The 22,407-nt window shown below is 38.7% G+C and overlaps 1 protein-coding gene across 2 annotated transcripts in view; it reads right to left on the bottom strand.

Annotated features, from left to right (window-relative positions):
* PLEKHH2 (pleckstrin homology, MyTH4 and FERM domain containing H2) overlaps positions 1 to 22,407 on the bottom strand; it is a 79,604-nt gene that overhangs the window by 15,675 nt on the left and 41,522 nt on the right. For both annotated transcript variants that reach the window (XM_040993994.1, XM_040993995.1), the window contains exons 11-20: positions 21,903 to 22,039; positions 21,696 to 21,806; positions 21,453 to 21,539; positions 19,268 to 19,426; positions 12,247 to 12,327; positions 9,991 to 10,170; positions 8,354 to 8,462; positions 6,995 to 7,107; positions 2,930 to 3,109; positions 1,024 to 1,121 (exon numbers count right to left, since the gene is read on the bottom strand). In XM_040993994.1, the coding sequence (XP_040849928.1) occupies positions 1,024 to 1,121; positions 2,930 to 3,109; positions 6,995 to 7,107; positions 8,354 to 8,462; positions 9,991 to 10,170; positions 12,247 to 12,327; positions 19,268 to 19,426; positions 21,453 to 21,539; positions 21,696 to 21,806; positions 21,903 to 22,039 (1,255 nt within the window). The remainder of the gene's footprint in view (positions 1 to 1,023; positions 1,122 to 2,929; positions 3,110 to 6,994; positions 7,108 to 8,353; positions 8,463 to 9,990; positions 10,171 to 12,246; positions 12,328 to 19,267; positions 19,427 to 21,452; positions 21,540 to 21,695; positions 21,807 to 21,902; positions 22,040 to 22,407) is intronic.

Below are 22,407 nucleotides of genomic sequence, written 5' to 3'. Positions count from 1 at the left end.
AGGGAAGATGTCTTTAAAATGGGATGTGGCACGTAGATTAATGTTTGACTGCCAAAAAAGTTGAAAAACTATTTTCAAACAAACATGAAAATGTGCTTTGCTGCTTTCCCCCATAAAATGCATACTTGTTTTAAAAAAATGTGGAATATTAAAACCACCAGAGTAAAGAAATATAAAAGCTGGATAGAGGTCTTATTTGCCCTCATTTATTCTATATAATTTTTATTCTGTTTATAAAATCAGATTAATAACGCCTCTACATATGTTTGCATCTTTAAGTGTCTTTACAACAGATCCTCAAATGTCATCCACCTCCCTCGACAGCAGCTGAAAGCACATGACCTTGATCACAGTGTCCCCAAAAGCAGGATGAGCTGCAAGCTGCTTTCCCATTGCTTCCAAGTTGTTTTTGTTTTACTGTGTGTGTGTGTGTGTGTGTGTGTGTGTGTGTGTGTTTGAGTCAGCATCTATTTAAGCAGCTAACATGAGCCTCTTTGTGGACAAAATGACTCCGGATAAGCCTTGGCTGAATGCTTTGAGTCTCATTGTATGAGAGCCATTTGGAAAGGTGGATTTTTTTTTCCAAAGGAATGGAACTGCTGTACGTAATTCAAATACATTCAATTATAAAAGGCGGGAAGACCATTAAGGGATGTTTCCCACATAAAAGCATTCAAGTGGAGGAAAACTATAAAAGGGAAACAAAATAGTTGCTTTGATTGAATGAACACCAGCTAACGTTACATCATTCATACTTGAAACACACACAGATTTTTCACTTCAAAATATTCTTTGTCAGTTTTTCCAGTTTCTACTGCAATCACTCAAAAGAGATTAACATAACAAAAGAAATCTATTCCAAGATCCACAAAAGTGATAATCAAAGGCTTCCTGGATCCATATTTGTGTCACACAATGTTCTGAAAGTGCACCTGTCAGCATATTAAATACTTATGGCTTATTGTAGATTTTCAGAGGCTACAGGAGGGGAAAAATGGTTCAGCAAGCTGGTTTTCTGCACACCTGGAATCTGCATTCTTCTTCAGGTGGAGCCTGAGGAGCCACAGGAAAGGATGATGAGGAAGGAAGAGCCCAACACAGAGCGCCAAGAGCTGCCAGCCCTGGGCAAACAGAGAGATCATAGGTTAGATTTGCCATTCTGGTTGGAGGTGTGGCAGGAAGAAGCTAGGAGAGCAGTGGGTAGATGGGAGTCTCCCTTCACCAAAAATCTCTTGCTTTTTTCACACATATATATCTATTGAAAACACTCATCATGTTAAAAAAAAAACATAAACACTTTCTTATTAGATCAGATCCATAGATCCGTCCAATTGTAGTTGTGTTTGTCTGCAACTGAGGTAAACAACAACAACAAAAGCAAAAAAGGTATGATAGATCTCTTTCCCACTCAAAGATTAAGACAGAATTTCTTTTTTTGTTGTTCGTATGTACATTTACTTGCTGATGAAAATATAAAAGCTTTGAGAAAGGCATATTGTAAAATAATAGAAAACCATATGCCTCATGCCAAAACTCACCTACCCACACATACATGCATTTGGACAGACAGACAGACATGAAGGGAGAGTAGAAAAGATAATTAACAGAGGTTATGTTTAAGCAACAGTTACATGTGACTTTCATTTTTCCACTGCTCCGTTTTGTGCTCTCTTGTCTATGCTTTTCTCATTAAGCAAGTATAACTTAAGTAGTTTCGGACAGGCTATATAAAAGAGAAGGGTTTATTGGGCACTGTGCCTGCCCTTGAGGATCCTACAATCTAGCAGGAGAGAGTTGTATAAACAGCAAATTTATAACGCAACATATTGATATCATCTATTGTTTTCTTAAAATATAACCAATAGAAGGAATGAGTAACTGCTGGAGAAATCAGGGAAGGATTCACACAGGAGATGTGGCTTGAATTGGACTGTAAACTCCACAGCGAGGAAGGAATAAGTACCACGCAGGAAACAGAAACACAGCTACAAGCTAGGAGGGATGTGAATGAGAACTAGGGAGAGTGTATCACTCATGGTGAACTGGAGGCAGAAAGTAGAGAAAGGGGAGGCCAGTAGAGCAGGTGTAGGCAGGGCACTTGATGCAAATGAAGTTTAGGTTTCAGGACCCCCTGTTGTGCTCAGGCCCCTCCTGAGGCCCTGAGAAGGAAGGGCCCTATTGCCTGTGTTTATGTGATAAGCATGCAAAAATGCGCAAAAGCAATATGGCTTGTATGTTCTTTCTCAAAAGGATTTCCCACATCCCTCAAAATTTGGATTCGGTCCCAGGTCTTATTTGCTAGGGTAAGAGATTTTTGTTTTATTCTGTGACTAACAGGAAATTAATATGCAAAGATGAAAACAGGCACTCACTGGAGTAAACACACCCTACAGAACTGAAAAACAACTCAGTCTTTATTGCAAATCAATAAAAAACAACCACATTTTACCCAGAGCAAATTTAAGACTGAATGTTGTTGAAAACACAGAGGAATTATAGAAATGTATTCAAAGGAATTTACTGTACTTGAACATGAGATTTTGATTGAAAGATGTCTTAATATAGCGGTAATTATTACAGGAGAAATAACTGGGAAAACTTAAGTGCACGTAATTGATATTAATGAGATCATCAATATTTACACAGATGTTTAAGAATATAAGGAAAATGAATATTTGTATAGTTTAGAAAGGGTGACAAGTACACTACCCAGCTGCTGTGATTTGAAAAACTAACAATGTACATACATCTTCATTTATGATATACATATGAATAAACCAAAAGGACACGGATCAAAATATTAATAGCTGTAACAGCTGTTTTCTTTTGCACTTTCACAGTTTCTAGATGCCTATTTTCAATGTATAACATTCTTACGATCAGGAAAACAACATCATTTAAAATTGTATATATATGCATCAACGTATACCTGCAGTGGGCCTGGCTGGTTCTGTGGTTGTCTTCGTCTTGTCTGTTTAATAAGTTGACAGCAAATTTCATTCTGCAGCTCAGGATGTGTCAGGCAGATCTGTAAGGCACTCTGTGCTAGAGATATGTGGTAATCAATGGCTGGGGAGTCAACTTCTGCATTTATAAAAAGCTGGCAGGTCTGAATTAAACAGAAAAAAAAGATGCATTCAAAGTAACAAATGATTACATGCATTCTACATGAATTCTACTGATGCTCTCTTCAGCAATAGTTTATGTTTGATTGTTGGAAAAAGATTTCATATTAAGGAAAAGATTTCTGGAGTGGCTACATTAATAGCTGACAAGGTCTGTTGCAAAGCAAAATGAATTCTTCCAGAGACAAATAGGGCTGTTTTATAATGATAATGGCTCTAATTCATGTAGATGGCATATCAAGCCTCAATATTTAAGTAGTTAAATGTTTTACCGTGCTTATTTCTCTCATCCCCTCCTAGATCCTGGGCTGCGGTGGAAGGTGGCTGCGACATCTTGAGAGGTCACAAGGAGACCCACATTGTGAACAACACACTGACAGCTATGGGAGAGTTTGGAATCCTGTGTCCCCAGTCAAGTCTTCAGATAACCACTGCCCTTTCGGTGAGCTGAACAGTGATTTCACGAGATTCTAAGCCTGAGCCGCTCAGCTAAACTGCTTCCAGATTCCTGATTCTCTGACGCTGTGAAATACTGAGTGTTTGTGGTTTAAAGCCACCATGTGCTAGGGAAATGTTTAAGTAGACAACTGATGCATAGATGCGTCATGCTAGATTATTGCCTGTATAATTTCTAGATTTGTTTCTATGACTGCTTCTTCTCATCCTGATATATCAATATTTAGCATGATTTTCTGTTCGTCTGGTGACTTGTGATTGGTTGTAGAACTAGGAAAATTTTTTTTATGAATTGTATTGCATTATATGACACAGTGTTATAGGCACTGGGATTCTCCCCACCCCTCCCCGAACCCTCTTCCCATGGTGGATTTCTCCACCTTGTTGCATTACCACAAGAAGTAGGAAATTTTACTGCCAAGCACTGGAATGCTTTGGTTGCCTTAATATTTTTGAAGTTTTTTTCTAAGACAGTAGAATGATAGAAACAGTTTTGATTCTTCCAATTTTTTTTTTTTCTTAGGCTGGGTCAGATGAGGCAATAACCTAAGCACTCCACTTGATGCTCAGTGTTGGACATTTCCATTCTGGGTGATTGAAACAAAGTCTCTCCAGCCTTTTGTGAGCTCCAGCACTTTATTATTACTATTACTATTATTAGTAGTAGTAGAGGTAGTATTGCTCTATTTTTTACCAGTAGTTGTCTCCATAGTTTATCAGATCTCAGCTGAAAACTCTAGGGAACCCTCTGCAGACTTTTCTCTAGTTCTCTATTCTCAGTCCTATGAATTTAAACACCTTTACCTCTTCAGCTTCTAACTGTGTATGGCACAAGAAGACAGGCTCTGATTGGGTGCTTCCCTCACTGCACTATGCGCTTTTATTATTTTTTAAAAGATTTATTTATTTATGCCCTTAACACACATCGTGTTTGTGATTTCTTGTGTGTGTGTGGTTTATCACTTTCTTGAAAGGAAGAGCTACAGAGAGAGGAAGATCTTCCATCCACTGGTTCTCTCCCCAAAAGGTTGCAAAGCCAGGGCTGGGCTGGGTCAAAGCCAAGAGCCTGAAACTCTGAGTCTTCCATGAAGTGGTAGGGGTCAGAGCCCCCGGACTTAGGCCATTGTCCACTGCTTTCTTGGGTGCATTAGCAGGGAATTGGACAGGAATTAGAGCAGCGGGGACTTGAACCTGGCGCCCACATTGAATCCTGGCACTCCCCTTTAGCCCACTTTGCCATTATGTTGGACACATAACCATGGTCCTGAGATGCTTCAGAAATTGAACGGCAGCAATCCAAGGGTTCATCTCATTGGTTTTCCTGAGAATTGTTTTCCCTGTGCCAGTGGCTTCATGCTTAAACAATCACTGTGAGGGTAAATTCAGTAGCCCCACCTTGACACAAAGTATTCATTCCTTTTACCTACTACTGTTTATCTGTGCATACAAAAGGCTTTGATTTCTCCTTATTAGTTCTATATCTCACTGCCTTACTGATTTGCTTTTTGCTTATGGCGGTCTTTTTTAGGGTATACAACTATGCCTTCTGTAAATAGCTTCATTTCCAACGTAAATGCTTCTCAATTCTCTATGTTTTCAACTACATAGGTTAGTCCTCTAATCGAATATTAAATAATAAAAATGATAGGCTTTGTGTAATTTAAGCTTTGACTTAAAAGTTTAAAACAATAATAAGAAATATCCTTGTGTTGTTCCTCATTTTAGTGAACTAGCATTTTCCCATAGAGTATAATGTTTATTTTTAGCCAAGAAACATTTTCTCATTTTTTAAAAAGGCTTATTTGTTTTTACTGGAAAGTCAGATAGAGAGGAGGAGAAAAGGGGGAAAGATCTCCCATCCGATGATTCACTCCCCAAGTGGCCACAATGGCCAGTACTGCGCCAATCTGAAGCCAGGAGCCTGGAGCCTTTTCTGGGTCTGCCACGTGGGTGCAGAGTCCCAAGGCTTTGGGCCGTTTTCAACTGATTTCCCAGGCCACAAGCAGGAAGCTGATTGGGAAGTGGAGCTGCCGGGGTTACAATCAGCAGCCATATGGGATCCCAGCACATGCAAGGTGAGGACTTTAGTCACTAGTCTACTGCGCTGGGTCCACATTTTATCATTTTAAGGAAGTATCTATTTACTACTACTTTCAGCATTAATAGAGATGACTATCTATCTAACCATAACATTATTGTCTCCCAATATAACAAACAAAAGTATCTCTTTTGTCGAAAGGATCTGGGTCATGCTGCCTAATATCCTAACTTTCTCAGAGTTTTTGTTGTGATCAGTGTTACTGAGTAGGGAGTGAGGAAAAGGTAATGACTGTGAGGGATCAAGTCCACAAATAAGTACTGACTCCAGGCTACATGGCTATTTGATGATGCTCCCTAACAGTCACTACCTGATTACTGAGGAGCAGCCAACATAGTATTGATCTGGGGTTTGGCATAAGAGTGTATGCAAGCATGAGTCCCACATACATAGAAAACAAGAAGACAAAATAATCCAGAGGTGAAGCTTACTAGAACTAAGAAGATTTGGAGTCTTAAGATTATGTCATTAGTGAATGAAGTGATAATAAGAGTCATTTACAAGACCTGATGTAGAGAAGAAAGAATGTGAGTGAGAACCAAAATCCTTAATGAAACGTAAAGAGTTACCAAAAGGTGACCGATGGCAGATATGGGAGGATGAAGAGTGATATAGCTGAATGGCAAATTTCAAATAATCTGGAATTTCCAATAGTGATTGAGATAATAAGAATGACTGGTACTGGAGAGCAAGGAGAGAGCTGAGGTTGGTGTGATATGAAAATATTCCCATTTGAGAGACTTAAGAGGAAAGGATTCTTCAGACATCAAGCATTTAAGAATGGTTTATTGTGGGCCTGGCGGCGTGGTCTAGTGGCTAAAGTCCTTGCCTTCAATGTGCCAGGATCCCATATGGACACCAGTTCTAATCCCGGCAGCTCCACTTCCCATTTGGCTTCCTGCTTGTGGCCTGGGAAAGCAGTCGAGGATGGCCCAATGCTTTGGGATCCTGCACCTGTGTGGGAAACCTGGAGGAGGTTCCTGGCTTCTGGTTCCTGATCGACACAGCACTGGCCAATGTACTCACTTGGGGAGTGAATCAACGGATGGAAGATCTTCCTCTCTATCTCTCCAGCTCTCTGTATATCTGACTTTCCAATAAAAAGAAATAAATCTTTTAAAAAATGGTTTATTGCAGTAGATCCCAAATCTTCACCTACCCAGACAGCACACTGAATTCACTTCAATAGATTTCCTAATCAGAATCATTATCATCACATATTAAACTTTACTGGAGACAGTGAAACTTTATAGGCCAAATGATTACTTCTCATTTTTCAATAAATTAACTGTGTAACAGCATATAATGAATTTACCTTAAATAGTTTAATAGCTTCCGTCTGTAGGGCTTCAGAAGGCAGTGTTGTCAGCGGAGAAATGATTCCTTCTTTGCTGTGACACAAAGTGGGGTGTCTCCAAATCTGCGAGGCTAAATTCAACAGAAAAATGTGAACAGAAAACTGACCAAATCACTTACTTGGCCTCCATTATATGAATCTCATAGAAATCAGCTCCTTCCAGCTGGGCTCATGACTTTATGTCATAGAAGTCATAGAGAAAATGGTCACAAATGGTTGCTTTATTACAGCTTGCATGCCACTGGGATTCCCATGTTTCTGTTGTGGATTATGTTCATTCAAAAGGGTTGGTTCTTCACAAGTTCTTCATTAGGCTGCAACAAGTCTACCAAGGCACTATGGTATTGCTCAGAAGCGCCCAAGATTGTTGACGTAGGTAGGATATGAGCCAAAAGAAGAAGTACATGGGAGAAGTCAAAATAGGAGATCTGAAGTAAAAGAGGAACTTGATATCATTCCTAAAATCGACACTTACTAAATACCTACATGGCCACTGTAAAGTAAATGATGCCTCTGTTAGTATGCACAGTATATTATAGAATCCAGACTCTAGTGGGGAAGACTTAGGCATAAAAATTCATTTCCCAGTAAAGCCGCAAATGCTATAAAAGAGTTAAAGGAGAAGGGGAGGGACAGGTGCTTGTCCTAGAGTTAAGATGACCCCATTCCTACACGGACTGCGTGGGATCCATACTTAGCTCCTGACTCCAGCTTCCTTGTAATGTAGACCCTGGGAGGCAACAGTGATGCCTCAGGTAATTTGAATCCTGCTACTACCTTACGGAAGATTTGGGCTGATTGAGTTCCCAACTCCTGACTTTGGCCCAACAGCATGTTGGCCAATGCAGGTATCTGGGGAATGAACTAACAAATAGAGATTTTTTTTCTGCCTTTCGAATAAAATAAAACAGGAATGCTACCTTTGATCTGCATCATTTCTGGAGCCAGAGAAAACTTTGAAAAAATTAAATGGCAAGGTGTATAGGGATATAATTTTTACTTTGATCAAACATCTTTTATTGGCCAGATGCTGAGAAGAAGTGGGCTGGCTGGGGATCTCCTAAGCTAGGTAGGATTTCATCCTGTTGGTGAGCACTGTGAAAGAAGGTAGTGCGGGGGGGCCCTTCTGAACAGAGGGAGCAAGGTGAGCTAAGCTTGGTCTCCCAGTAGCAAAAATCCTGGCCATTGAAGGCAAAACTAGCAACAAGCAGGGTACACTGTTGGGAAAGAGGAACCAACACAGTGGAAACTCCATTAGGCTAAGGGGTGTGGGCTCCATTTCACAAACCGTAACACCTGAGGTGTCTATGAACTTACAGGGTTCCCCTTCTATATTCAGCAATTTGCAAACGAGTTGCTCAAATTCAGATCCAACATTCACATTGTTGCTTCCAGCTGCAACAGTCAGATGATAAAGCCAGGTGTCCTTAAAATCAGAACAAATCAATAGAAAAGTTAACCAAAATATGTCTTAAGGAAAAAAAAAACACTGTATAAATACCAGAAAATTTTTGAGTCTAAGAAGAAACCATTTACTTCCATGTTTAAATAACTAAAAACCATTGAGTGAAATGATTCTATCTTGAATATTGCTCATACTACTTTTCCCACTGTTCATAATTTTTATTTTTTTGACACATTTCTTGAAAAAGCGTGGCACTATTCAGCAGAGCAATATAATGTATTTTTTTAAGTAATATATTGTTAAGAGGCTAAACACAACCAGTTAGTGTTCTTTTCAGAAAATGCAATCAATTCTACCAAATTTAAAATCTCAATCCCAAAATAAAATATACAGAATACTTAAGAAACCTAAAAAACAATACCTAAATTTTCCTACTTCACAAAAGTCATTATTGGCTATTTACTTCCTATATGAAAATAGATATGTAACAAAAATTTTGCATTTTTAGCATTATTCTAAAGATGGGTAAATTATTCTCATTTTACTAATTCAGGATAAGTACCACTTTGTTGGTAGAAATTTCTTACAAACAAGTTTTATTGGCTATAAGATGTTCTACTATATGGACATACCATACTTAGCTAATGAATTTCCTATTGTTGAACAAGCAATGGTTATTAATTTCTCAAAGACAAAATAATACTGTTACAGTGATGGGCCCTTAACCATTTCAGACTAGGTTAAGCTGCCTGTGCCCATAGCAGAGTCCGATACATACCTCTAGTTCCTGATCCCAGCTTCCTATTAATGGAAGAATGTTTTATTTGGAAAGCAGAGTAACAGAGACATACACAGGTTTCCCACCCAAATGCCAGCAACAGCCGTAACAACAAAGCCAAAGCCAGTGCTAGAAACTCAGTCTGGGTATCTCATGTGGGTGGCAGGGCTCTAAGTATTTGAGTTACCACCTGTGGCCTATCAGAGGCATATTAGCAGATGGTTGGAATCAAGAACAGAGCTGTGACTCAAACACAAACCCTCCTCTAGAAGATGTGGGTCTTGCAAGGGACATTTTAACCACTGCACCAATAAATAACTACCTCTTCTCTCTATTTATAAATCACATAAAACATAAATTTTAACAATAACTTCATTGAATTATTTTTGCTTTTTAAATTCACTTGGAAATTATTTTTCTAGGTGCATGATATGAAAAAATAATAAAATTAATGTTTCCCAAATAGCCAAATTATTCAATACATAAGAAATTCACAAAACTATGCATTGAATAACCTGCTACTCCCCACCAACTTGTGATGCCTCCTTTATCATGTATTACTACACACACTGATTCCAACATTAAGAATTCCTTCACCAACAGGATTAAAATGACTCAGATAAGACTCTTTTCCAGGGAGGTAAAGAATGTCTGAAAACAGAGATGACATGTTCCATCTTCAGTATTATAAAACTGATTTGAAAACTCCCTCCAACATCTGAGTAAAATTAGCCAAATCCATTCTAAATCACTCAAGGAGTCCTGAAATACCTTTTCATGCTTGGATCCAATCAGGAGGTAAGTTGGGCCTTGATCTTTGGGGTGGATTACAATGGTGTAATGTGTGGAGAGCAGACTGCGTCCACTGGCTTCATAATCTTCATCGGAATCACAGGATCTGTCAACCTCCTCCACTTTGGCCTCCCAGAGCTTGATCTGACCTAAAGGAAACTGAAGCAAATGTTAGGAAGTGTAAGATGAGTACTTTATAAATCTTTTGCTACTAACTGACATTTGAAAAAAAAATTCATTTTACATGTTCGAAAAGCAGAGAGACTGAGAGAGAGAGAAAGAAAGAGATCTTTCATCTGTTGGTTTACTTTCCAAATGCCTGCAATAGCTAGAGAAAAGCAACCTGAAGCCAGGGGTCAAGAACAAAACCTTAGTCTCCCAAACATAGGCAGGGACCAACTGCTTGTGCCATCACCTGCTGCTCCGGAGTGTACTTGGACAGGAAGCTGGTACAGAAACCAGCCTGAAGTCTAACCAAGCCACTTATAGCTAGCATAGGCATCCTGAGCAGCAGCCTAAACACCATGCCAATCCCACCCCTGATTAACATGTTTCATTTTCATCTTTATAAAGTGTACTTTTGGGTCTAGTGCGGTAGCTTAACAGCTAAAGTCCTTGCCTTGAACGTACCTGGATCCCATGTGGGCCTGGTTCTAATCCCAGCAGCCCTGCTTCCCATCCAGCTCCCTGCTTGCAGCCTGGGAAAGCAGTGGAGGAGGCCCAAAGCCTTGGGACCCTGCACTCATATAGGAGACCAGGAAGAGGCCCCGGACTCCTGGCTTTGGATTGCAAAGGTTAATAACACTTCAAACTCCAATAAATGGACAGATTTCCTCTATCTTAATTTAAAGGTAGGAAAAGCTTCCCAAAGTTAATATACAGTACCTTTTATTGCCAAAAACCAAATATATCTGCTTTGCTGAATATTTAACATATTTCCTCTAAAGTTTCTGCTTCAGTGAAGTACATTTATTCCAAGAAAACACAGTCTTTCCCAGTTTGGTAACTTCTGCAGTATTTGGCCAGGTTGGCAATTGCAGTTCTCTTCTAAGATTTCTTCTAAGGTCTCTTGCAATTGCAGAGGAGAAGTTGGGAACTATGTTAGCCAGAGTCTCCTTCCAAGTATGGCTCAATTTAGAATTTCTCTATGAGATCTGCCTGAGATCTGGAAGCTAAGGGTGAGAAAAGCACTGTGGTCCTCCTGAGATACAAAGCAACCAGAAGTCTCAGCTGATCCCAGATTCCCAGTGTTGATTTCTCAACTTTTCTGAAAGTTATGTAGTTAAATAACTTTTCCATAAGCTATTTATAGTCCCACATCTATAGTAAAATATGTAGAGTGGAATACGTGGAGTGGCTTCTGCTTTCCTAACCATTAAGTTAGAATCAGACTGAACACACAGCTGTATATTGTGCTTACTTGGCTATTTTTATTTACACATGGGCACTTCCCCACATTTCTTCAGATGTATTATTTCTAACGGCTGTATTAGGGTAACTCCCATCCCATCAATAACATTAAGAATGTTGCATGTATTTAAAATACAACTGGTCAGATCAGAAAGTGCAGTCGGTAAAGAGGGCACAGGGAGATGCTAACAGATGCATGAGGTCACTGGCCCAGGACAGCCTCATTAACAGTCAGCAGCCACAGGGTGCCATTTGTTAAGCAGACATTACTGTTATATGAAAGTATTCATGGCCCACATTGGCTCAATTTTTGTAGTTTCAGTAATTCCAAAGAGACAGAGAATAGCCATAATGACAACTAGGTAGAGGTTTCTACTTTGAAAAACAGCTAACCTTTTTACTCTGAAATGATAACTCAAGTTTTTTTGATGTGAGCTGACTAGCTTCAGAATGAAAAAGCTGGATCTTAATAGGCAGCTGGCCAGAGAGGTTTCTGAGTAGTTGGTACAGGACTGGACTCTTTCCTTTCTGTTCTCTTCTCTCAACCTTATCTAGCTTATCAAAACCTGGGAAATCAAAGGATGCTGGAGTTGGAGGCAGAGGAAATCATTTCTAGGACTTACAAGATGGACTCACTAAAAATTGTTAAGGATTAGAATTATTAATCAAGATTTCTAATTACATTGTAGTCATTGTACAATTTAATACCAATTCCAGCCTTATTAAAAATTCTAAAGCTTTATCTAGCAACAGAGGGATGAAACGAAAAACTTTACACCACAATAAAAAATTACTCTAATTATTGTATTTGGAACATATACGTACCTTATCTTCTTGGCTACGAAAATAATACAGGGCCTTTCCTATAAGTGTACACCAGACTCTCTTGGAGTATCCATGCTTTACCTGGAATCACATTTCAATGAAATAAATGTAGCTCAGAACTTTGACCCTTTAAGGAATAGCTTATATAGTCTATTTAAATTTTTAAATATACAGTGTATCCAGAATATTAGAGATCTTCCAACTAAACAGTCTAAATGCTGTTTAAGACTTACCTGTTATGATAGCAGGATGGCATATTTGGCTTTTGTGCTCATCAGTCAATATTTAGTGAATGTTTACAATTACAATGCTTAGGACTGAGATACACAGATTTTAAGGGTGATAATTTCACCAGCAAGTATATTTCAGTCTTCCAACAGCCTAGTGACTCTCTGGGTTAACATCCTAAAGGCAGACGCCAGGATATTAAAGTCTCAAGTAGTCTAGCAATTTCCCAGATGTGAACAGTTCATATACTCAAAACTACTGGATGCCAACTCTACAATTGATCACACGAAATAAAACATGATTACAAGTTATTGCTCTACATCAAGTACCTCTTACATCAGGTCCTATGTTGAGTGAGTGGAACAGAATTTGAATCTAACTTTTGATTTTCAATAGTCTGAAATTGGCAACACTCCTGGATGGAGATACGAAGAAGATACAGTTTCCTTTTGTAACTTTATGAACAGCCAGACAATCAAATCAGTAGCATATTACAAAACCACATCAAGAAGATAAGAGTTTACATTTATGTGCATTTTATGGAAGCCATCGAACTAAAATACTGATTGGGCAATGTAGATTGATTATCATTTGTTTTTTCTTGAAGATCCTCCTGCCCCAGGCATGCCCAGATAGAGACTTTCAGATCTTCACCAGACAACTTTACCTATTTCCTCCAGCCTTAGAAAACACTAAGAATTGCATTCTCACTAAAAGACAAGGTTGAAAATAAATCCAATAACCCAAAGTTAGGATGTGATGTGCTAAGTTGTACTTGTCCTATATTCCCACCCACCTGCCAACAGGCCTGCCAAGCTAGCCCTACCATCTCCTTCCTTGAGGCTAAACCTCCTACTAGAATCTGGAAAGGCCCAAATGGAAACCAGCAATAGTCACAGCCCCAGATTCTGTTGTCACAAGGAGAAAAAGTGATGGAGGAATGGAAAGGAAGTGCTTTGGCAAGGCAGAGGTAGCCAGGAGGGGCTGACACTTATGGAGGCCCTAAAGGAAGTAAAGAAGCCCTTTGGTCATCTGCTAAGCTATGGGCAGGGGGTGTCTGAGGAACAGCAAGGAGGCCTGAGTTTCTGAGGCTGAGTAAGCGAGGTGAGCATAAACTAAGACAGAGTTAGGAATGAGGCAGAGAGGATTTGGATTTGGCAGAGGTTACTACAGTTCCTTCTAATGACCTACATTTCCTTTGTATTTTAAAAAGATGTACATCTTTGAAAGGCAGAGTGAAAAAGACAAAGAGGGACACACACAGATGGATCTTCTATGCTAACATTCCCCCATGTGCCACTTACAGTTAGAGCTGAGCCAGGTTGAAGCCAGGAGCCAGAAAATTCATCTGGGTTTCCCAGAGAGGAGGCAGAAACCCAAATACTTGGATCATTATCTGCTGCCTCCTGGGGTGCACATTAGCAGGAAGCTGTATTTGATCCACAGAGTTGCCAGGACTCAAACAACTCATGCTATGGGATAAAGGCACCCCAAACAGTGGTTTAGCCAACTGTGTAACCATGGCTGACCCTTGGTTTATATTTAAATGGACCATCCCAGCAGTAATACATTGAGAAGAATTGTTGCCACAGCGAACTTCCTAGTAGACAAGTCAACAAAAAGCAGAAATAATCTGGACTTTGAGGCCTCATGGACCAAGGCTTTAATCCCCATTCTACCACAAACTATACAGATGATCAGGCAACAGACAGAGCCTCATGTTGTACACTCAGTGTAATGCTGTATACTTCACAGGGCCACTGTGATGGCCAACTGAGAAAATGCAAATAAAGGACAATGGTAGTTACACAGTAAATGCTGCTTTCCTCACTGTGAATAATAAGTAGAACACATGTTTTCTTTTAAACCCACATATCCAGCTAGGCTCTGGGCTTTCAAAGCTGTAGTTTGAGCAAACAAATAACTCTACCATCATCAGTTTGATGGATTTAGAATGTTGCCAGAGAAAACAACAAAAACAAAAATGTTTCATTTGGAAAGACATGTTTAAGTTTAATTAAATTTAGAAACATAATTACAGGCAAATATCCTCGCAATCTGAAATAGAATTATGCAGGGATTTTTTTTCTTCTTTGAACAAACTCCAGAAACAAGCCTCATCAAAACTGTAGCATCATGTGTCTGGCTACAGACAGCGTACTGAAACTATTTATCTTTGCAAAACAACCATGGTTGCCTTTGGAGAACTGTAAATTAATGGAGAATTTTGCCAACTCACTGTGTAAGCCATGCTTTAAAATCTCTTTGCATGTAAATGTTATTATATGAGGATTTCTTAAAGTGTTGACTTACTCTGAAAACATTATAATAACACCAATTACAACAGAAGAATTCTTACGAAGATTTAAAACTAATCACAAGGCTTTGACAAACTGAAGGGATTTTTTTACTTTAACGTTACATACACAGCAAAGGTATATCACATCAGTCTGTTTTCAAACATTGGAAACAAATGGCATGTCATATCCCAACTAGCCTTTGAGGTCTCAGAAAACATCACCTGTTATCTTCACTCCTTGTCTGTATTCTTATCCCCATGGTGTTCTCTACTTCAAGTCTTGTCACCAATCTTACGAAGCTTAATATCAGCTGCTGTTTTTGAGTGTTTATTATGTGTTAGGCACTGTTCTAGTACACCTTACATGTTGAAACAACTTGTTCAGTCTTTAAACCCTCTATGAGATTCCACTGTTATTATCTCCTCTTACAGTTACAGCTGAGGAGGGGAAGGCACACAGCCTGTGATACCTTATTCAAGGACACACAAATGATGAATGCTAGCAGTAGGGCTTGTGTCCAGGGAGTTTGGCTCTATGTCCCTGCTCTAGCTTCTTTGTCAAATTATCCCTACATTCTTGCTCACCAAGTGTCCGGTAAGTTTTATCATTCTTCCATTTAAAAAAAAATCAACCTTCAATTTGTTTGAAAAGCAGAGTGACACAGAACCAGCAAGGGACCGAGAGCAAGAAATTTTCCATCTTTTGGTTCATTCTCCAAATCACCACAATAGACAGGTTTTGGGCCATGCTGAAGACAGGCTTCAGGAATTTCCATCCTAATCTTTTAATTGGGTGGCAAGTGCACCAGTGCTTGGGCCATTTGTTGCCTTCCCAGATGCACTGGCAGGATGCTAGATTGGATTCAGAGTAGTTTGGATTCAACCTGGCCCTCTGATACCAGATGCCAGCACAACAAGCAGGAACCTGACTTGCTCCAGCACAACACCAGCCCAGATCCTTCCATTTTGTCATCCATGCTTGGGCAACAGCCTAGCTCTTTCTTCTTAACTAAGAACTGTTACATTTTTTTCATATAACCTTTATTCTTCTATCACAATTTCCTTCCAGCTTATTCCCACCACCCTTATTCTTTGACTTTACTCATAACCTTAAGTCCATGGATCCTTCCATTTTATTCTAGGTCATCAGTTCCCTCGTGGCTTCTTTTCTTTTTCTAGCTGCCTGAGATCTCATATCTGATCATGAAACACATTCCTACACTTCTAACAAAGCTACTCAATACAATCTCATTTTTTACTTTTAAATAATTCAGTGGAAATAATGTGGGAAGGTAGAGACAGCTACAGAGGATTTCATGAAATAATATTAGCTATAGTTAGTAACTATTGAAACTGGATGATGACTACATGAGAGGTCGTAATATCATTGCCTCTACTTTCACCTATTAATGAAAATCTCCATAACAAAGGTTTGATTTCAAATCATCACCTTGTAGGAAATCACCATTTCACATGATGGGAACATAGGTGCTTATTGTAAAATTCCTCCACAGTTTTGCAGCAATCCAAAATGAGCAGAAACTGACAGTGCCATGCTGATAAAAGCACAAGGATGAAAATAATTCAAAAACCAAATGTGGCAAAGTAACAAACACTTAGCCACGTGATATTAAACTCTTGAGGTTTGATACACACATGGTTCTTAGGATAAGAAGAAAAACTCATACATTGCAATAAGAATGTGATTTAATGTAGCACTGTGTTCACTGAAAAAATATATAATTTTACAATATCAGGGAGTCCTCTAACTCTTCAAGAACTGAGCAGAGACTTCATAGCTATGTCACATGTTAGGGAAAAACAAAAACAAAACATGACATTTTTCTTTACTGAATACACTGGTGAAATCTTTCTTACTTTCAGTGCAGCTGGCTGGTCTTTTTTTTTTTTATTATTATTATTTTATTACATTGCATCATGAGACACAGTTTTACAGGCACTGGGATTCCCCCCTCCCCTCCCCAAAACCCGCTCCCCCCCCCCCCCCGGTGGATTCTTCCATCTTGTTTAGAGCCTTACAATTTTACAATTCTTTGATGCAGATCAGAAGCAGTCTACTCATATTGATTATTGATTCCTTGATTACTTCACAATATCTTATTGCATGAGATACATGTTGTTTGGGGTTGAAATAATATTACTGTTTCAGATTGACATCAATTCATAACAACCACATCAACAACAACACCAACAACATCGACAACAAAGTATATCACCCTGAAAAAAAGTAACACCACTGAATTGGCTGGTCTTTGTAAATATATTTGAATAGCACCTGACTATATTCCAACATTGTTATTTAGTATACATTACTTGGTAGCCCAGCTCTTTTACTTCTCAAATATTTACTTTTTATATAACCAGAGCATATGAGCGATGAGCAATTATATGAGTAAACACTGTATTACATTCTTCCAAAAGTAACCAAATGAACTTTTAAAAATTTAAACAAATATTAAGTGTAACTCAATACTTATCCTAAAAGATGCAGAAAACACAGCTCAGCAAAAATAAAATTATATGTAAACAACTAATATGCCCTAATATTTCCTATTCCAATATTTTTCTATGAATATATATAATAACAATGGCATAATAATCCAACAATGCACTCTATTTTTCACCTAGAAATACATAACACTTTTCTTTTCTTTTTTTTCTTTTTTTATTGGAAAAGCAGATTTATACAGAGAGAGACAAAGATCTTCGTTTGAAGATTCACTCCCCAAGTGGTTGCAATGGCTGAAGTTGAGCCAATCTGTAGCCAGAAGCCAGGAGGTTCTTCTGGGTCTCCTATGTGGGTTCAGGGTCCCAAGGCTTTGGACCATCCTCTATTGCTTTCCCAGGCCACCAGCATGGAAATGAAGAGAAGTGGAGCACACAAGAAACGAACCAGCACCCATAAGGCATTCCAACACATACAAAATGAGGATTTAGCCACTCATCAAAATCTATATGGATGATCTGTGCATTGTAGAATATATTAATTATGAGAGTATGGGAAAAATAAAATATGTTGTGATAGACATCCTTATTCTTTTTTTTTAAAGATTTTTTTATTATTATTATTTTTTTTTATTGGAAAGGTGGATATACAGAGAGGAGAGACAGAGAGGAAGATCTTCCATCCGATGATTCACTCCCCAAGTTAGCGCAATGGCCGATGCTATGCCGATCCAAAGCCAGGAGCCTCTTCCGGGTCTCCCATGCGGGTGCAGGGTCCCAAAGCTTTGGGCCGTCCTCTGCTGCTTTCCCGGGCCACAGGCAGGGAGCTGGAACGGAAGCGGGGCTGCCAGGACAGAACAGGAGCCCCTATGGGATCCCAGGGGTGCAAGGCGAGGACCTTAACCACTTGCGCCACCGTGCCGGGGCCCTAGACATCCTTATTCTTAAGTCTTCTGCAAATAAAGACCATTTGTTAAGGATTTTTTTTTTTTCCTTTTTCTAAGTAACACTGCTGGATCAAAGGCATGTGTAGTGTATGGGCCCAGTGTGATGGCTCAGTGGCTAATTCCTCACCTTGCAAGCGCTGGAAAAACATGTGGGCACCAGTTCATGTCCCTTCTGCTTCATATCCAGTTCCCTGCTTGTGGCCTGGGAAAGCATTGAGCAGTGGCCTGGGATGGCTCAAAGATTTGGGACCCTGCACCCGTGTAAGAGACCCAGAGGAAGCTCCTATCTCCTGGCTTTGGATCAGCTCAGCTCTGGCAATTACAGCCACCTGGGGAGTGAACCAGTAGATGGAGGATCTTTCTGTCTGTCTCTCTCTCTGTAAATCTGCCTTTCCAATAAAAAGAAAATTTTTAAGACAAAATAAAAAAAGGCACATTGCATATAGCATGTGCTATTCATTCATTTGTTCATTCAAAAAGGTTTAGTAGCACTTTGGCCAAGGCACTGACAGTCTTCCAGGCTAATACTCTCACTAGCAGATCCTTAATCTTTATTGAGGATGGGTTACAAAAATCCGAAAAATAGCCTCCCTTTAATCAGTTTTTTAAAGTGATTCCTATATATTTGTGCTTTAAACAACTTTGTGATGGTAAAACATTTTCTCATCTTATTGATCTTCTGTGCTTCTTCTTATATCTACTTCTCTCCCATCATGCCCTTTGTTTGTTTGTGTCCCAGTTTTAACCATTCTTTATTTAGTGATTACAAAAACTTGCTGAATATTAAAGATATTAACCAAGTTGAAGTTTTTCACTTGTCTTTAAAATTCTGCTTACAAAATTTTTGAAAGAGCATTTATATTTTTATAGTTTGTGGTCAAAGTCATATTCGTCTTTATGGTTTTTGTCTTGGGCATTATATTTATATTAAATTTGGGCAATATAATATATATTACATTCGTTCCTACCCTAAAGTGACATATACATTCAACATGTGTACTTTCTACCACCCACGCCTGAATCATCAGTAGGGCTACTTCTCATGATCGCCTGGGACACTACCAAGCACATGGATTCCTACCTTAGTGAGTAATCCCTTCATAGTTGGTTTGCCTTCAGGCTGCAGGAAAAGTGGGTTGGCAGCTTGTACTCGAAGAACATTCTGCAATACTTTAATCCATTCCTCCAGTATATTGGGAGAATCTGCAGTCAGATAGTATGTGTGCTTTTCAGTGGTCAACTAAAATGAGGTCAAAAAGGCATAGGAAAGGAAATTGTGAAGATTTAGGATTTCATCATCCCCTGTCCATTCTTTAGATATCATTATTTAACATGAGATCAATCGGTAAAGCTTGAACCCCGGGTTCTGAATAAAGTACTCCATAATAACTTAGACTATTTTAATCATTTCTTCGGATTTGCAATAACTAAACTTCCATTTAGGCTAACAATGTTTTGCTTTAGTTTACTTTAAAACTTTTCATAGTATTAAATGTGGGAGTTCTATTTTATATTTATATTTTTATTACTTGTCACATTTCCCTTTTCTCCCTCAAATGTGTTATAAGGTTCCTGATTTTAGAAATGAAAAGCAGAATAGCAACTTTAATAAAGAACATATTTCAGCAATTAAAAAAGAGCTTTTAGAATACAGTAATGAAGAAGTCTAATATAACTAAAATGAGTAAAATGAAGAAATCTTACACATGAAGGCACTTCAAAAAGTTGGTAGAAAACTAAAAGGTTAAAAAAAGGTAAATGTACTTAGCAAAATATTTTTTGAAATCCATATATAGCATTTTCACAATATATGCTTTTTATGAACCCTTTTTGAAGACCGCTAGATGCCTGGAATTCAAAATTGTTTTGTACCAATATTATTTAAAATTTTATTTTCCATAAGTTTCTTGAAGTATTCTTGTTTAAAAAGAAAAATTCTTAGAAATAACATGTAATCACATTTCATGAATTTGCAATTTCTCAGTTTCAAATCAGCCAAACTGACAGTTTCCCAAATATTTCAGAAGCTTACAGATGACTTTTAACTGCCAGGCTCTAGGACAAAGCTTTCCCTGAATGGCCCCTGTAAGTGAGCTAGAACCCACTGGAAACACTGACAATGTACCTTTCTGGCAAATGTCTTCCAGCTCGCAACGGAAGCAATGTAAAAAAACAATGGTTATTGGAAACATTTCACAAATAATGTCTGAATTTAATTGCATACATAAGTGTCACAACAGTCTACCCAATCTACCCTTTATTTGTTTTATTTTACAGTCCAGAGGTCTTTCGTTTTTTTATTACCCTCATTATGGCATGATCTCATGGGATATGGATTCCTGCAGCCCTTCCACCCTTCCAAGGGTTCTGACAATGGGGCTCCTCCAGGTGCATCAGCCTGGCACTTGAGTACAAATCACAGCAGCTTCTTCCTTGGTTTCTTTCTTTCTCTGATTACTATCCTTCACACCTTTCAGGAAGGATCTTGGCTCTTGGGAGCATTTGCCATGTTCAATTTGCACAGGAACTTTCTTGGCAAGACTCCTGCCCTTGCTTATCTACACTGACAACAGCATGCTGGAGGACACTGCTGACTGTTCAATATGGCCATGGCAACATTCAAGGGGCATTCCTTTTTCAGTAGCATCCAGTCCCATGATGTCTACATCAGTACCTGGGTAGGTATTGTAGGTATGGGAAGATGGTGGTTCTGGCACAAAGGCAACAGACTGCTTTTTAAATGTAATAGAAACTGGCTTTCTGTGCAGGTGAAACAGGTAGTCGTCATCCCGATGTGTGACTTGGCAGTTCAGTGCCTGTGTTTTGAAACCAGTACTATTTCCATCGAAGTGTTACAGGATCTGCCACTCGTCTGTCGCACATTTTTTGATTCCAAATTAAACTATAACACTCTTGAACTTAGCAATATATTACCTCACTAACATTGTATTAGGGATCCACTTACCAGATAACCCTTTCCTAAAACAGCTTGACAGTTTGAGAGCTAAAAACAGCTGGCAAACTAAATAAATGAAAATAAAGGAGGAAAAACTAGAGAAAACGTAATTTGAATTACTCCACACAAATTTAGTTCACATTTCAGTTTCAACTACAACATCTTGGTGTTTTACGCACTTTGGAGGCATCAACTTGATCCCAAAGTGATTTAAAAATTAAAATCATCCAATCTCATTCCCATTAATATAGCTAATTTAGTGTTTTGCATGATACAAGAAAAAGAAAGAAAGAAAGAAAGAAAAAAGTACCTGAACTGTTTGTTTGTTATCTCCTCTTAAAATATTACAGGATGCACTAAGTTCAATATGGCCATGGGGTTTTCTAATCACATCACTCTGTATGAAAAGAAGAAAATGTAAAGTGACTTAGTATAACAGCAATACCAAGAGAGCTTCTGTGGCTTTAACCGTATTACAGAAAAGAAAAGCAATCAGGAGCTTGACTTAGAGTTTAATGAGTTCAGAGCTGAACAGCCAGCACTCTTCACTCACCGGAGATTTGTAATAAAGTAATTCACCACCTTTAAGAACAAACCATCTTCGCTTCCAAGTCTTGACTTTACCACCCATTTTTAATAAATAGCCAGATTTTTCCAGTGGTTCCTAATGAAAAGAAAAAGGTTTTTAAAATATTTTATGTTGCCTTTTGGGGACTTAAACTCATGAATTTATTAACTTAAGAAACCTGATTCAGTTTACATTTTTCCCGTTATCACTGGAAGCTGAGCAGGTTTTAGGGACCTTCTGTTCCGGCTGCGAGCACTCGGTGTCAGGGGAGTAAGCATCGGGGGGAATAGCATAATCGCTTTCAGAAGCCACAGAGGACAGAGACACACCTACAGGAGCAAAGAAATAGATCAAGTCACATCTCAGCACCAGCATGGTCCAAATGCCACCTTGGGATTCCCCTACAAAATGCAGCTATTCCTAAAGCACAAGCCTCTGTCTCTCATTCACTTGGCCCTGAAGAACTACTCAAGCAGAAAACAGAACCAAGGGGTAGAGGCTGTCAAGCAAATCTCTAGCAGTCACAGGAACACAGCAAGTATTTTAGTATAATTATAACCTCAGCTATTTTATGTATGTAAAATATGTTTTAGTCTATCAATATGTCTTCTAAAGAACTTAAAATATGTATTTAAATGTAGACATATGGGGAAAAACACACCACACTTACTCTTACAATCACATTTATTCTTAAAAA

This window comes from Ochotona curzoniae, unplaced genomic scaffold, assembly GCF_017591425.1.
Source record: "Ochotona curzoniae isolate NIBS_2020 unplaced genomic scaffold, NIBS_Ocur_1.0 contig_883, whole genome shotgun sequence".
Lineage (NCBI taxonomy): Eukaryota > Metazoa > Chordata > Mammalia > Lagomorpha > Ochotonidae > Ochotona > Ochotona curzoniae.
Note: the sequence above shows the minus strand (reverse complement) of the source record. Positions and strands in the feature narration are given on the sequence as shown.